The 18212-nt window shown below is 38.3% G+C and overlaps 1 protein-coding gene across 1 annotated transcript; it reads right to left on the bottom strand.

Moving 5' to 3' along the window:
- Nucleotides 1-8055: 8055 nt before the first annotated feature.
- Nucleotides 8056-10952, bottom strand: LOC134754083 (F-box/LRR-repeat protein 14). Its single transcript, XM_063690161.1, has one exon. The coding sequence runs from the start codon at nucleotides 10707-10709 to the stop codon at nucleotides 9378-9380; it is 1332 nt and encodes a 443-aa protein (XP_063546231.1). The 5' UTR covers nucleotides 10710-10952; the 3' UTR covers nucleotides 8056-9377.
- Nucleotides 10953-18212: the final 7260 nt, after the last annotated feature.

Genomic DNA, 18212 nt, shown 5'->3' with positions numbered 1-18212 from the left:
TTATCACACTGTTCCTAATTCTATCTTGTAATCTCACACCACACACACTTCTCAACGCTCTCATTTCCACTGCATTCACTTGGCTCTGATGCCTCTTCTGCCATACCCAACTTTCGCTACCATACATAAGTTTAGGCACCAGCACCCCTCTATGCACAGCCAAACGTGCCTTTTGCGACACCTTCTGGCTGCTCATAAAAGCGTTAAGTGCCCCATTCACGCGATTTCCAGCACTCACTCTCCTTTCAATATCTTTATCATGCTTACCGTCCCTAGTGAATAATGTTCCCAGATACACAAACTCTTTCACTTGTTCTACTCTTTCTTGACCAATCAAAATTCGACAGTTTGTCATATATTCCTCCTTTTTAAATACCATAACTTTCGTCTTACTTACATTTATTTTCATTCCTTTCCTTTCAAAAGATCCATTTCCAAAAGAGACATTTGACGGGTAGCCCACTCATTCTCAGCCCACATTCATCATTTCTCAAATCATGCAAACTACTGTCCATGAACAGATTAAACAGCCACGGTGACGCTACACATCCCTGCCTAACACCCTTTTCGATGCTAAACCACTCAGTGTACGACCCGTTTACTCTCACACAAGCACTGGAATCCTCATAGAGCGATTTCAGTGCCTGAATGAGACGGCCGCTCAATCCATATACCGACAGTACCGACCAAAGTTCATTCCTCACCACTCTGTCATAAGCCTTTTCCAAATCCACGAAAGCGCAATAGACCTTCTGACCTTTGGCCAAATACTTTTCGGCTATGCATCGCAAGGAAAAGACTTGATCCGTACATCCCATACCCTTTCGGAATCCCGCTTGTGCATCCCATACTTTCTCATCGGTTTCTTTCACTACTCTTTCAATCAATATCTTTGCATACAATTTGCCGACGATAATTAGGTGCCTACCTATAAACTTGTTTATAAAACCAGGTATGTCTCGAACGCAACTATTTATGTAAAATACCTACACGGGCTACACGTATGTTATTTACCATATCTTGTAACAGGTGGAACCGGCGTCACGTGTAAACTTTAATGAAGTCATGCAAATATGTCACTAAAAATCCACGAGTAACTATGAAGTTTCATGTTCACCATTATTTTCAGCACACATTTAACAGTGACTTGGATCGCCGCTTTATAAGGAAAATCTAAATAGGGTCATTGCGCTCGTTTCCGTCCGTCCATGCTCTAGTTTTCGTCCCCGTGACGGATTAGCAAATAATATACCTACTTACCTATTTCATTTTTAATATTCTACTTGCAAAATATCATTTTCATGTAGATAGATATATTTAATTTGTGTTTAAATAATATAATATATCTATCATTAAGGTTGCAGTAAGTCCAAATTTGTGCAGCAATGTTGGTTTTTTATATTCAAATTTCGTCAAGTGGGCGAAAATTAGCGCAATGACCCTATTTTATTGTTTGCCACTCTTTCTAACAAAGTAGGTACCGTTAACCGGGGTGAATAGGGACAAAACTTAAAATGTGATTTACCTACCTAACAATTTCTTTAAAAATACCCACACAAATTGTATCATTCACTTTAAAATAATAGTAAATTTTGTATGTTCCTATTTGAGTGGGTATTTTTGATGAAATTAAATTGTTAGGTAAATCACATTTTATATTTTGTTCCTATTCACCCCAGCCATCCCTATTCACCCCGGTTGACGGTAAAAAATATACCTAGACAATAAATACAATAACAATTGTCGTTAGAAAAAGACACAAACGCTAAATTATTTCATCACTAGAAAAATGTCTAGTTGTCCGAACTTCGTTTTTTTAGCATTAGAAAGGACTTCGCAGAAATAGGCTTGTGGTTCCAAATCGAGCATTTTTGCGGTAAAATTTAGAAATAAATTGACCATGCTACTTTAGATACTTCCATTATTATTAACAATTAAAGAACCTGATAAAAACTCCACGCTTACTTATGTGGAGTTCTTTCTAATGCTAAGAAAAAACCGAAGTATAGACCCACCCAGCCCTGGTCATGAACCCCCCAACTGGATCCGCCCTTGACTGGGGGCACGTACGTAGACGTACCTACCAGGGACCGGACAACCCTTTCCGCGATAAAACCCTTTCAATGGGCGACACTTAAACAAGGCTAACACATTGAAAGACTTTCCCTTTTGAAGTGCAAGCCCATTCATACCCTTACCTTTGACTAACCCTTACCGAAAAGCTAACCAAAAATAAGGCTAGCTCTTAATAAGGGTTACCCTTATCTTTAAGCGCTTTTTATAAAGGTTTCCCTTTGCGTGAAAGAGACAGGATTAGTATATATCTACGGTAGAGTATGAAAAGGAAAGAAAATACGTGCCTAGTCAAAGAACGCCGCCGTCGCCGCCGACGATCGCTCGGATTCGAAGTAATGTGTGCTTTATGAACAAGGTAGACGACTTAAATTAGCACGCTTATATGCTAAAAGGGAAACCCTTTATAAGGCTAACCCTTATAAGCAATATGCAAGGTGTTGGTGAGCGGATGATAAGGGTTTTTAAGGGTATTTGGGCTACCGATTACTCAAATGTGGTAGCTTTATATAAGGGTTTTTAAAAGCAAAACAAAGGGTTTCGTCTGGCAAAGGGTATGGTGAGTTAAGCCTTATGCAATACCCTTATAAAACCCCGATAAGGGATAGCGGGCCGGTCCCTGTTATGCTGTCTGCACACAGCTTGTGATACCTACTGCCTATGACATCAGGACTCAGGACAGATAATGATCTTACCCCCGTGAAAACCACTGTTTACTTCCGGGTCTGCCTCCAACTTTATCGGAGCCTGTTTTTTAAGTGTAACTCTTTCATACCTATAAACAGGGATAAACAGTTAGCTAGGTATAGGTTTCACGGGGCTAATGGTTAGCATATAGCATAAATTGCTTTTCCTAAGAATTAAAATGAAAAAGTAGTGGCTTAACTGCAACAACCCAACAATTGCGAGCACCCAAAGGCAATAACATATTTCCTATCACAGACAAGTAATTTTAAAATTATATTAGGCGTAAATTTTGTACTTATGAAAAAGTCGGCACGCTTGGTTTCAATACAATTCGTGGTATTTGCGTCATCTAGCGTATATATTAAATCTGTGGTGTTAACCATGGTTCTAGCAAATAAATTACAAATATTATTAAATGTCAATGTCCCACGGAAGTTTCGTTATTAAAATGTTATTCATTACTCGTATTTAATTATGACGTCTTTACATTAATTCTACAGTATGGATGGATGGTATAGAATTCTACAGTCAGTGTAAAAGCTGGCAGATGTCAACCCAGCACATCTGTCAAGCCACATTCTTAGCCGCAATCTGCTTGGCCTCTTGCAATAGTTATTTGCCATTCAAATTTGAACTCAGTGTGAGAGCATTTAACGTCGATTTTTGCACGTATTTGTTTGACAGATTGATCTTTGCTGGCTGCCGCTGCAGTTAGGTTTGCCTCTTCTATAAATACTGGGCTATTTAATTTTGAACCTACTCAAGAGTAGAAAAAATTTCATTTTTGCGCGTATCCGTCTGACAGAGTTGGATCTTTGAAACAAAGTCGGCTTTACTATTGAATACCAGAATAACGGAAACCAGATGTCCTGTGCGTGCAGAATTGCTAAGGAGAATATGTTTTAAATTATTAATTGTTTTATTACCAACACATAATTTCCATTTAAAAACAAATTTAATAACAGAATAAGGCTGTCTGCGACGTGAGTGGTGGGAGAAACAAAAACTACGCTTAACCACGTATAGCATTTTCAGACTAACATTTGTTTGCTGTAGGTAGTACCTACAACAACAATTATTAATTTAAAACATATTCTCCTTAGCAATTCTGCACGCACAGGACATCTGGTTTCCGTTATTCTGGTATTCAATAGTAAAGCCGACTTTGTTTCAAAGATCCAACTCTGTCAGACGGATACGCGCAAAAATGAACTTTTTTCTACTCTTGAGTAGGTTCAAAATTAAATAGCCCAGTATTTATAGAAGAGGCAAACCTAACTGCAGCGGCAGCCAGCAAAGATCAATCTGTCAAACAAATACGTGCAAAAATCGACGTTAAATGCTCTCACACTGAGTTCAAATTTGAATGGCAAATAACTATTGCAAGAGGCCAAGCAGATTGCGGCTAAGAATGTGGCTTGACAGATGTGCTGGGTTGACATCTGCCAGCTTTTACACTGACTGTAGAATTCTATACCATCCATCCATACTGTAGAATTAATGTAAAGACGTCATAATTAAATACGAGTAATGAATAACATTTTAATAACGAAACTTCCGTGGGACATTGACATTTAATAATATTTGTAATTTGTAATTTATTTGCTAGAACCATGGTTAACACCACAGATTTAATATATACGCTAGATGACGCAAATACCACGAATTGTATTGAAACCAAGCGTGCCGACTTTTTCATAAGTACAAAATTTACGCCTAATATAATTTTAAAATTACTTGTCTATGATAGGAAATATGTTATTGCCTTTGGGTGCTCGCAATTGTTGGGTTGTTGCAGTTAAGCCACTACTTTTTCATTTTAACTCTTAGGCAAAGCAATTTATGCTATATGCTAACCATTAGCCCCGTGAAACCTATACCTAGCTAACTGTTTATCCCTGTTTATAGGTATGAAAGAGTTACACTTAAAAAAAAGGCTCCGATAAAGTTGGAGGCAGACCCGGAAGTGACGGTGGTTTTCATGGGGGTAAGGATCATTATCTGTCCTGAGTCCTGATGTCATAGGCAGTAGGTATCACAAGCTGTGTGCAGACAGCATAATAGGTGGGCGTAGGGTTGGAATACGTCAGGATTTCCCCTAACTTATCAGGATTTCCTTTGTCAGGATTGCGGGGGGACATGGCCATGGCGAGTGTTAGGATTTTTAAAAAACTTCGGCTAACCACAAGAAGCTTACAAAAAATTTGAAGTTGAGGAAAGAAAAGGGAAGGTTATGCTACTAGTTACAGCGCATTGTGTCGAGTTAAGGGGCTAATGGCCCACGAAAGGATATTGAATAAGGGATTTAAAGGGTGGATTTTTGAAGAAATTACCGTCTAGAAAATGTCAAGGTTTTTAGGGTGATGTCCGTACATTCCATTTCTTCATCAACTCTCTAAATCGGCGTTCTGGAAAATCTGAACTCTCACACCCTTTTAGGGTTCCATAGATACCCGAACGGTGACAAACGGTACTTATGGAACCCTATTGTTAAGCCTCTGCTTTCGCTGTCAACGGGCTGCAAGTCTGCAACTCGGGAACGGCGACTGGTGGTAGATAGTAGATTTTTTTTCCAATACGGGTTTTAGTTAAAATTTATAAAAAAAAATTTGGAGGATCATAGAAGAAACGCGATTTTTTTGTGTTTTTACGATTTGTCGATCAGTGTGGCTCTATTTCACGATAATTCGTGACCCCCTTTGTTTCTGATAGGTAAAACGCCTGAAAAATTTACCGTACAACCACCAAATTATTATCTACAACATCCACAAGTTCAATACGTAATTAAGCATGAATACCAGTGGTATTTTTGGTTTTATCTGGGTCTTTTCTCCCATTTATGAAAATGTTCTGCCTCAGAACTACGTCAATTAAAATAAAACTTACACCTAAAACTAAAATAATTTGGTTAGTTTTGGTTGGACCATAGTTGGGAGACTTTGGACTATAGTTGGGTGGTTTAACGGTACTCAAAAGGAAGTAAATAAAACTGGCAAGTTCAATTTGTAACTTAAACAATGACTTTTAATACATTTTCTATGTTACATTCGTTTGTACAACAGTACGATGAAGTATACAACGTATGCCCATCACGAGTCGATCTCACGAACAGTACAAAACTAGTACAAAATCACATGTACAAAACATAACTAATATCAAAGTATTAACTAATATCATATGTAAAAAATACGTATAAAAATGGTTTTGGGGGTGCATTTGATCTTTTTATCACATCATCGATAAACAACATTACTGAGGAACAAAAAACACGGTACAGATTATGAAAAACACTGTAACTGTAGTGTGCGCTACGTACGTTACACACACCTTCACACTTTATCTCAATATATTCCGTAGGTTGAGGCTTGAGGCTCATATTTCATAATTAAACTATACTTCCAACCAACAAGTTGTCTCAATTCACCATTATTGGCCATTGACCATTGATTATCACCAATTGACGCCACACCTCACATGGCGATCCTGCCAGTGCGGCTTTGTGCTACACTGGCAGCGCGCTGCGCTTGCCAGTCAAGGACGTGGGAAAAATCAAAATGTTTATCAAAGGACTATCTAAAATAAAATTATATCGGACATTTGTGAGTAAAGTGGCGTAAAGTACTAATAGTATATCTTTCAAAATAGGTACCTAAACTCTTGATCAATATCAAAATTTAAGAAAACTAACCCTCTAGCCGCTCACGAATCAAAACTTGCAAAGACAAATGCAATTTTGATTTGTCAAATTAAAGATCCAAAATTCAATGGAACGGGAGACCTTTTTATAGGCCTCTGGGCTGTTAGAGGGTAACAATACTGCCCTGTTAAGAAAAATTGCGTATCTTATTACATTTTTTCTATCTATTTACGCTGTTTTGCCGTAACAGGGCAGATTAGAGTTTTCTTGCCTAGGCGATAATGTTGTAAGAATGAATTATTAATAGAAAACCCAACGCAAACCTATTAAAAGTACTTACAGCAATACTAGCTGACCAGAGGTGGATCTTATATCTCGCTAATAAGATTTATTTTATAGATATTATCAGTAAAGTGTAAGATAGTACGCTAGTTGTGATACATTATCTGTGCCGTGTGATAAGCAAACAGAACAAATTAATAAATGAGCGATTCTTAAAAAATTATAAATTCTTGCAAATTGATTTGGAATATTTGGATAGTCAGTTCTTCTCACTTTGCGATTTGGTTTTAAAGCATTCCAAAAGCTAACTTAATACATAACTGTAAATGGATGTTTGAAGGTTCCGTTGAGCTATAAAGTTAACTCAGGGATAAATTATCGATGTGGTAAAGTAAACTTTTCAACCGACTTCAAAATTCCAAAAGGAGGTTCTCAACTTCTCAATTAGGTTTGTTTTTTTCTTGTTTTTTTATAAGAAACGCTCCGAAACATACAATTATATAAAAAAATATAGTATGACAAATAAGTTTTGTCAGTAACAGTAAGGTATACGAATCAAAAAATATGCTCCTCCCTCTTTTTAGGGTTATAGTACATATTAGCAAAACAAACTATAGTAAACATTGGCACTATAGTAGATATAAAACAAAGATTCCTAGTGTCGTCCAATTTATTTATATTAAAACTAATAATTGTGATTGTGAATACGCGTCAATTAAATAATCTAAATTATTAAACTTACAAAATCATACAAAAACTGTTATTATCATGCAAAAGAAAAATATACATCATGAAGTTGTCTTCCTTTAATGCCTATGTAGGTATATGTATTTGACAACAGTTCAAAGGAAGTTCAACTATGTATGTACGTCTTTGTATTCAATTTATACTTTTGGTGTTAACTACCTAACATTGGTAATATTTTAGACATTTGTTACATTGCTCATATCAGGTACTTAACTATCAGCATATTTAGCGAAAGTTTGCTTTAATAGTGTTATTAGTTAATATTATACTATTAAGCAAATGACCACACGATCAGAATCGTCAATATAAGACAGATTTTAAACAACATTAACGTATTGGTATTTATGAATAAAAGTAAACTAAAATAAAATAAGGTACTGGTCTACATAGGTATGTAGTGATTTTCATATACATATGAAGCTTTTTTGTAGTTACCTGCCTAAGTTGCAACAATTTGAACAATCGGGTACTTATTATTATTCACAACGACGGGACTTAATCGCGTGTCTTCTCCGAGACCACGGGGACAACGTGGTCCTCGAAACGTCGGATGCAAATTTAAAACTTATGTTACGCGATTAAGTCCCGTCGTTGTGAATAATAATGAGTAAAAACCGTGAAAGTTTAAATCGGGTACTTTCCATTTGCTCTGCAGAACTGTAAAATCCTTATGAAATGGTGTTCATAAGACAAAAAATGTCAGTCCTATAGAACTACCGAACAGTGCCCAAATAATCCCAGTAGGCCAAGCACATGATTAGCGCGAAAGTATCTCGCTACCCGTCTTTTTCTAACTGTATTAATTAGAGAAGGACGGGTAGTCTATCTCGCGGCGAGATACTGTCGCGCCAATCATGTGCTAGCCCGGCTGTCGTAAAAGCCACAAGCCGTGTTGCCATGGTAACCGCGCAAAGTAGCTGTAAAAACGAAAATAACTTACGGCTTGCGACTTTTTGAAATGGGTGCCACTTTACGTTTGCAATTTTTGTAAACTTATCATGAAGAAACCTATGTTTTATGAGTACGTTTCAAATATTTAAGATCCATGTTCTTCAATGTCTCGGTAAAAAACTTAAGTATGCCTCTTGGTGCCGTAACGTCAACTTTTGATTTTAAACATGTCCCGTGTCGTTATTTTGAATATACTCGCAATGTCCGAGAGTCTTTGTTAATTGGGTACTTTGTTATTGTTTATTTAAGAATGTAGGATGTCATGAATTCAATTTCATATGCAGGGTGCACAAAGGAAGATAAAATAACACCTTGTGTTGTAAAAATACTTTAAAGATAAGTAATAACATGATAATAACGCTTTTGCAAGGTAAATAATTATTTGCAAGAAACAGATACAACCGATTGTTAATTTAAATTAGTAATCGGCAGAAACCCTAATGGTTTCAAGTTTTCCTTGAAAACAACTAGCTTACTTTGTTCTCAACTAAATAACTTGTACATAATTAGGTTTCAAGCTTGTTCAAGGCCAAACAAATCAACTAAATTATAACAAGTAAGAAATAACCCCCAAAACCGCGAAATGAGAAAATGCAACAATCACTACCGGTGAGATCGACCCGAAACAATTAATTTGAAGAATGCCTAAATATCTATCTAGCTAATGGAGCAATTACTTACATTAAGAATCAGACCTTTTTAAAGAGAAAGTCAACAAAAACTGGATTCCGAAACTATATTGCATAAGCGGACTAAATTTACATAGTAAATACGAAACGTTACGTTCAAAAAGGTCCGAGTCGACTAGGCGTTGGGGCGTCTTCCTGCCTAAAACAAACAACGTCAATAACAACGAAAACTGCCCCACTTCCTAAATAATTCGTTAAACTTAAAGTTGGTTAATTTCATTCACTGTCCGGCGCACAACCTTGGCGGCTCCTTCACTTCAACATGGCGCCGCACTCACACTAACGAACGTTCAAACACTGTGTGTGTGTGGTCACCGCACATGCCAGAGACCGAGGTTAAGTACACTAAGCCGAGGCAACTTCATGATGTCTTTCAAGCCTTGCGGCGTGATACACGTACAGCCGTAGAGATCTATCGCCTTCAGGTTGCGCAGGCCGTCGCTCAGCGCGTGCAGCCCTCGGTCCGTCACGCGAGTGCATTGGCCTATATTCAGCGTCTCGAGCTGCGATAGCCTCGCGACCCGCTCGAGGCCCTCGTCCGTCAGCCGACAGGCGCTGAGCGATAACGAGCGCAGCCCAGACAGCCCCAGCGTCGCGTGGGACAGCGCCTCGTCACCGACTTTATCACAAAACGACACATCCAGTGCGGTCAAGCGTCCGCTCTCGGCCAAATACGCCACACCGACATCGGAAACACCATCACATGCCCTTAAATTCACGTCTTCTAACAGTGGAAGCCTCGCTAAATGCCTGAGTCCCGCATCGGTGACGGCAACGCAGAAGGAGAGGTTGATCGATTGTAGTTTTGGAAGCCCGGTTGCCGTGTGTTTCAGAGCTTCGTCGGTCAGCCTCTGGCAGTCTTGTAGTCCTAAATGCTCCAGCTCCGGCGTGCCTCTCGCCTCACCTCCGCCGCACAGGTGCGCTATGCCCGCGTCGTTCACGTGCCAACAGGATCTGAGGTTCAAACGTCGCAGCTTTCTTAATCCCCACGCTATTAAAAGTAGGCCCGTATCCGTAACATTTGAACATCCGCCTAATTCTAGCTCCTCCAAATTTTTGAGCGATTGCGCTATCCTCCCGAGGGAAGAGTCGGTTACTTGTTTACATAGGGATAAGTCTAATCTTCTTAAAGCTGGAAGTTCCGCCGCGAACGCGCTAGCTAAAGCGGCGTCTGTGACACTATAGCAACCGCTTAGGGAAAGGGACTCGAGGCCTGGAAGCGACGCGACAGCGTCTCTCAGCCCTCTTCTAAGGGACAGGACTTGTAGTTTTCGGACTCCTCTCCTGGCTAGGGAAGCGAAGAGAACAGGGGCAGGTCTGCGAAGATGTAAAGCGGCCTCGACGCCGCGCCACACGGACCGGCGGTCAGCCGCGTCCCTCCACGCGCGGCACACCTGAGCGGCGCGGCCTCGGTCCCGCACGGGAAGCCTTTCGAATATAAGCGCCAGGAGCTCCGGGTATAACCTCGAAATGTGCGTCCCCTGCGGCTCAGGAACGGGCTCCGGCACGTAAGGCACGGGCAAGTGTGGCCGATGCAGTCTGTACGGCGCGCTCCTATGTTTTCTCCTCGTCGTGCTCGGCAGCTCCGTTAGGCCGAGCCGCTCGTCACGCCAGGACAGCATTTCCTCCGTCCACGCACTCATCGCGGCGACACAGCACTATAACGACATCGCATCGGACCGGTTTTCGGAGAAACTCGTGTTTGACTACACGAGAGATGAACGGAACTGACGTCCGTCGCGCGCGTTTGCTCCTCGTGCACTGGCGAGGGAGCGGCGCGTCCCCCGCGGCCTTCCCCGCGCCCCGCAGCGCCCTCGCGCGGCTATTGGTCGCGCTTGGCGGCACGTGACGCGCGCCATATCGATTCGAAGGCTCTGCGGCGGCATTTTTAAGTTGGCGGGCCGAGCGCCCGCCCCGCCCCCCGTCCCGCGCCGCCCGCCGTCCTAGAGTAAACACCACGCAGACGGCAACCCATTTTGTACCTGCGCCACCAGAACCGCAGATAGTGATGCATTTTATTAAATTCTATGTTTACAGTTATAAGCTTGCCAAGCCCACAGATATTACGGAATACCTGGGATAAGTAGGAATGGTGATAAGATATAACATATCAATATGCGTCCTGTAAACTTATACATATTTTCGTTGTCCTTAACTGTCTCCTTGCTATTGCTACCTATACCTATAACTAGGTAAAATAAAACCCGGTGCATTATCTGTAAGTATGTAGATAAGTACTTGTAATGCTTTCTTGATTGAACATCTTGATAAAGCAATCGCTTACTCGAGTCTGGAGTTATTTAAAATCAAAAATTAAAGAATGTTTTTTGTTACAGATGCCATGGATACTATACCAGATGCTACAATACCTACCTAACGATTTTCGACAGTATTGGTCGAATACAGAATATTTGACCGGCGCCGAATATATTTAGTCACTTTTATATGAAAACTGTAAACTTAGAAAGGACAAGGACAACGTTTGCTAATAAAAGTAATAAGTACTAAGCATTTGTAGCAGTAGCATAACTGTATGTAATAAACGTCAAGCAAATATAGCCTATGAAAAACATAATATCGTTTGTAATATACATATAAGTGCTCAATATACAGTGAAACCTGGATAGTCGAAATTTCAAGGGTTTCAAAATTATGTATTTGTCAATTAAAGAGGTATTTCACTTATAAAGGTCCTGCCAAATATCAAGGTTTGAGAGTCACCTCTACTACTTCTATAAATGACTCATTTAGAGAGGTAGTAGAGGTACTCGTCAAGAGGTTCTACAATAGGTCTGGTTTTATTTATAGAGGACCAAATAAGCACTTTTTTGGCAGCAGTTTGTTTTCTGTAGAGGTCGCAGTTCTAACCTAACCTACTTTTCTGGCAACAGCTTGTTTTGTATAACCTTTTAGTATATCATATGCTATTATATTTTATAATTATTATACTAAAAGATAGTATATACTATGATCAATATATGTTATGTAGGTATGTTATATAAACTGAATTTAGAGTATTTGAGTGTTATATAAAAAAAACACTATACAAAATGAGTATTATGTTAATTGACCGTTATTCATAATAAAAATATTTATTTTGATGTTATAGCAAACGTTCATTAAATCTTGTGAACGTTATTAATATGAAATTATATATTATGTAGTTATATCTCGTGGGACGCACTCGCATTAAAAGCATCTCCAAAAGTTTAAGTATTGAGGTGATTAGATTATCTGAAATAATCTGAATTACGCTTGGATGGTCATGTTTTTTTTTAAGTAAAAATAACACATGGTACACCATTCAATAGGTCTTTAAAAATAACATTAAGGGGCTACCTGAGGTTTTTATCGATTTTTGACAAGTTTTGAATCGTATCTCCTACTTTTGCACTACATATAAAATTATAAGACAAGCGGCTATCGGTTCTTCAATCTTTTATTTCCATTTTTGTCTACCGGATTGTGAAAAAAATTAATACTTATTTATTTATGATTGTTTTAAACATTGTCTAAAAAAACACTTTTTTCGTATCTCGATTGCTGTGAAAGATCTTACTTATACGAAATCTACATATTTGGGTTCGTCTTAGACGTCTCTAAAAATTTGTCTAAGGTTTTAATTTTAAACTAATTAACACAAAAGTTATGGCCAGAAAACCAGTTTTTTGGCCTAAAATTGTTCAACTTTGATGCCAAATATTTCGAAAACAATGAACTTTGAAGTAAATATGGGATACTATATTGCTAAAATCCGTTGCTGTTAATATGATAAGCTACAAAAAACATTAGAAAACTAAGGGATTCAAATCGAAGGTCATTGGGGCATGGGATCCCCTTAAGGTTGCTATTGTTGCTAAGAGCGTATTTTGATTAAGTTAATATTTTTGGAGAGAATCGCTCCGAAACTAAAAAATAATTGTGTCCCATCCCCTAACTTTTGACCCAGGTGTACAAAATGTAAACAAAAAAGCTTTTGAGGTACCCCAAAAATAGTTCGTGGAAATGATGATATAATTTTATACCTACCTACACCCACACCCACAACCTACCCATTAGTGATCTATTGCTAAGAACTGAAAGGTTTCCTGTTGTAAATATGTGGAATAAAATCCTTTCGGAAAGTTTGAAGAAACATTATTCACGATGTATGACGTCTTAAATTTTCGTTATACATACGCAACTCTAAATTACGTATCATCTGCCAATTTGACAAGAGATATACAAATCGATCTTTCAAAGGAAAAGCGAAGAAAGTTAGATAAACGAACAATACAAATAATAATTTTAATAATTCGTAACAAGATCTTTTATGGAGTGCCGTTGAATAACGAGTTAATACTTTTTAGATTTGAAACTACATATCAAACCGAGCACCAATGCACTTTGACTTCATATCTAATCTTTGAACCTAGTGATAAGGCGGCAAAACAACTCGCGCGCCGTATTTTCGTTCTCGCAGCACTTGTCGACGAAACACGGCCATTTTAAATAGACCCCCGCTGCTTCCCGTCGGGCCTATCAAACAAGATATTATAGATACTCCCACTGCTATGACACGGGTCTCTTTAAAATTGCCGTTTGATAACACTAGCCAACTATTACAAGGGCGACCGGTTGGCGTTCCAAATATGATTTTGAATTCAAACGCGTTCCAGAATGAAGTGGGACTGGCCGTTTAAAAATGTAGCCGTTGGCGAATTTAAAAAGTTTATGAAGGAATGAAACTGTCAAGGGAATGGTCTGTGTTCGAAAACTTCGAAATTTGAAAAGCAGTCTGCCTAATGTTTGAAGTTTGAAACAATGCAGAATGCAGTTCAAACGACAATCTATGTGTCATTGAAACTAACAGACGACTCAAATTACAGTTTTTTCGCATAGTGATATGATAGATAAGCTCTGGGTTCAACAAACTTGACTCAACACTTACAGATTGGCTACATGCCTACTACATTCTATATATTCTTAGTTTTAGCATGTTATGTACTTTATGGTTTTAGGTATGATGACGACATGTAGGCCCATGATATTCAGGTGTTGCAGGACTTGCAGGTGTCTGCTCGTTTGCCACCTGTGTCATAAAAACCGGCCAAGTGCGAATCGGACTCGCACACGAAGGGTTCCGTACCATTACGCTAGAAACGGCAAAAAAATCACGTTTGTTTTATGGGAGCCCCACTTAAATATTTATAAATATTTTCAGTATTTGTTGTTATAGCGGCAACAGAAATACATCATCTGTGAAAATTTCAACTGTCTATCTATCACGATTCATGAGATACAACCTGGTGACAGACGGACAGACAGACAGACAGAAGACGGACGGACAGCGGAGTCTTAGTAATAGGATCCCGTTTTTAGGGTTCCGTACCCAAAGGGTAAAAATGGAACGGGAAATTTTCATAGATGATGTATTTGGTTCGGTAGGTTATTCACCCGAAACCGAGGGTTATTGCCTACATGCCTACTAGGGTTGCCATATGGAAAAATGGAATATCCTGACAAAAGTCTGGATATCACCCTAAAATCCTGACATTTTCTGGACGGTCATTTTTCCAAAGTCTAAATCCTTAAATGAGTTAATTAATACCTATTCCAAAACCTTTCGTGGGTCACTAGCCTCTTAACTCGCCAGCATAACATTCCCTTTCTTCTGCCCAACTCCAAACTTTTTAAGTAGCTTCTAGCGGTTATTTTAGGTTTCTAAATAACTCTAGCTGACACTCGCCAATTCCCCCCGCAACCCTGACAAAGGACCAAAAATCCTGACATATGTCAGGTGAAATCCTGACATATGGCAACCCTAAACCAGCCTACCCACTGTCGCTATAGTTATTTAAAACAGGTTTCTAAAATAACTCTAGCTGACACTCGCCAATTCCCCCCGCAACCCTGACAAAGGACCAAAAATCCTGACATATGTCAGGTGAAATCCTGACCTGACATATGGCAACCCTAAACCAGCCTACCCACTGTCGCTATAGTTATTTAAAACCAGAGGTAGGTAGGTCTATGTACCTATTTAATTCTCTGTGACCATGAATGATCGGTATGGACATGGAGCTACCACTGCACAGAACAAGTAGCTACATATGTATATCTGGACAACCAAATCTTGTCAGTAGAAAAAGGCGTGAGATTCAAATTTTCTATGGGACGATATCCCTTCGCGCCAATTTATTTTTAAATTTGCCGCCTTTTTTTAGGGTTCCGTACCTCAAAAGGAAAAACGGAACCCTTATAGGATCACTATAGTGCGTCTGTCTGTCCGTCTGTCACAGCCTATTTTCTCCGAAACTACTGGACCAATTAAGTTGAAATTTGGTACAAATATGTAAGTTTGTGACCCAAAGACGGACATGTAACGTAAACAAATGAATTTTAATCATGGGGGCCACTTTTGGGGGGTAAATAAGAAAATTAAAAAAATAATTTTTTCTAACTATATCGTGTTATATATCAAGTGAAAGAGCTCATTGTGAGGATCTCAAATATATTTTTTTATAATTTTAGGATAAGCAATTTAGAAGTTATTCAAGAAAATAGGCAAAAAATGACCATTTATCTCCGAAACTACTGGGTCTAAAATTTTGAAAAAAATACACAAAATAGATCTTTACCTATAGATTACAGGAAAATCTATTAGAAATTGCAGTCAAGCGTGAGTCGGACTTAATTACTTAGTTTTTGATCCGACCCCTACGGGTTTTTTTAAAGACATTTCACTCACGTTTCATATAAAAAATACATTGTTTAAATTGTGTAATGTACGGAACCCTTGGAACGCGAGTCCGACTCGCACTTTTTTACTGACAAGATTTGCTTGACCAACTATACTTCCCTAGTAAACGTAGTTGTATTATTTCCTTCAATTACATTTAGTACCCACCTACATATTTGGCTCTTGAAGATAGCAGTTTATAGAAATAAATAATGAAACATTAAAATTATTAATCACTCCACAAAAACTTTCCAATACCTACTTTGTATTAAATATAAAATCACGACACAAAATCAGAACATTTTATAATGCAAGTCCAGACCTCACGCACACTAACGAAGAAACAGGTAAAAATTCATACGCACGTCCTCGTATAATGATAGCTTCTATGTGTTTAATACCACGTTACATTTTGTATTTCGAAAAATAAGTAACAAACCTTTTTGCAATAAAAATAAGGTCTAATTTTGCTCTCGTTCATGTCATAAGCATTTTCATTTAATATTGAATCAAAACAATGTTACACTTGCGGTTTAAATTCAAAATGAGAACCTTCTTACTGAAAGCATTAAGGTTCAAGTTAGTGTTGCCTTTGGTTTGACAACTGCATGGAGGTCTGTTGTTGTGTTAGTGTGCGTGGAATGTCAAGCGACTTGGCTAGTAGAGGCACCGTTCCACTTGAGTGGTTTAGTTTTTTTTTTATATAAGGAAATTCTAATTTTAGTTATTTCATAAAATAACACGCAAGACAAATTTTATGACGATTAAATGATAACCATTAGGTAACTACGAAGGCTTAGGTACCTACTAGATTACCTAAGTGTTTAAAACAAAACCTAACTATTTTTATGGTTGCATAATAAATGTAATGTAATGTAACGTGTAATATAATTTAATTAAACCGATATTATTTTTAACTCATGCCAAAAATAAAAATGTTTACGTAAAAATATTGTTTTGGTTTGCTTTGTTTTCTTTAAACTTTTTCTAAAGTTAGGCGGTTGCCTAATGGCGGGAGTATTTCAGCATTGGTAAGTACATTTTGCAACCCTTCCCCCTCTGACCCGGATTTAGATACGCAACCCGTTTGTGATTCATCTCTGTCAAAGTTAAATAACAGATATTTATAATACTGGTAGCTATTATAAATATCTGTTATACCTATAACTTTAAACGGGCACTTTTACATCAAGTATAGACCAAGTACCTTTTTAGGGTTCCGTACCCAAAGGGTAAAAACGGGACCCTATTACTAAGACTCCGCTGTCCGTCTGCCGTCTATCCGTCTGTCTGTCTGTCACCAGGCTGTATCTCGTGATCTGTGATAGCTAGACAGCTGAAATTTTCACAGATGATGTATTTCGGTTGCCGCTATAACAACAAATACTAAAAACAGAATAAAATAGAGATTTAAGCGGGGCTCCCATAAAACAAACGTGATTTTTGACCGAAGTCAAGCAACGTCGTCGGGCGGGGTCAGTACTTGGATGGGTGACCAACCCTTCGTGTGTGAGTCCGACTCGCAGTTGGCCGGTTTTTTTATAATTAAATTGTGTTTTTTTTTGTGCAATACACATTTGTGTACATAGGTATGTGTGAGTGGATATGTTCACTTCACAATACATGACAATACCTAAATTTATAATTATCAACTTAATACATATGGGTACAAAAAGTATACCATTAACTTCTTGTTCTATTAACTATCAACTTTTGGGTTATTACTGCTCAGAATCACGATCACGAGAACTATAATGATTTAAAGAAAAAGAGTTCAAAAGACAATTTAGAAGAGAATAGTCTTCGTGATTCAGCGTTGAAATAACCCAAAAGTTATTCGAAAAATAGTAAACAGTATCCTTTTTTCTGAAAATACCCATATACCTATTCATGTACGTAATACATGAATATTGGCTGACCCATCAAATTGTCCTGAAAATCAACTACCCAGGCGCATTAAATTTTTTCAGGAGTTGAGAAAACTATAAAGAACCCTCTAAGGTATAGACAAACCACACTCTTTTGTTGTCTATACAATTTTAATTCCTGCCAAATTCCTGTTATTACCGCCCGAAATAGAAACCAAAATATAAACCACTGCCTTCGGCGTTTTTACATCGGTACGATTTTGACAGGGGTCTCTTTTTTGTTCTACCTGGTCCTTCTGTTTTCTCAACACTAGCAGAACAGACCTACTCATTGTAACTAGTATAAGTTTATCTAAAACCCTGAGAAACTATTATGTAACTAGAGATCTCATATACACTAGCCGTAAAGTTGAGGGTAACTAGTAAACTATTCGGAACACAGCCCTTGGACTAAGCTAGAAGCAAAAAAAGCATAAAAACCTTACATATACACGGCTGATACGATCTTTTTATTTTTTTAAATACAGACGGTATATGTGTGAGCTCTTATTGAGAAA

Source organism: Cydia strobilella, chromosome 2 (assembly GCF_947568885.1).
Source record: "Cydia strobilella chromosome 2, ilCydStro3.1, whole genome shotgun sequence".
Classification (NCBI taxonomy): domain Eukaryota; kingdom Metazoa; phylum Arthropoda; class Insecta; order Lepidoptera; family Tortricidae; genus Cydia; species Cydia strobilella.
Note: the sequence above shows the minus strand (reverse complement) of the source record. Positions and strands in the feature narration are given on the sequence as shown.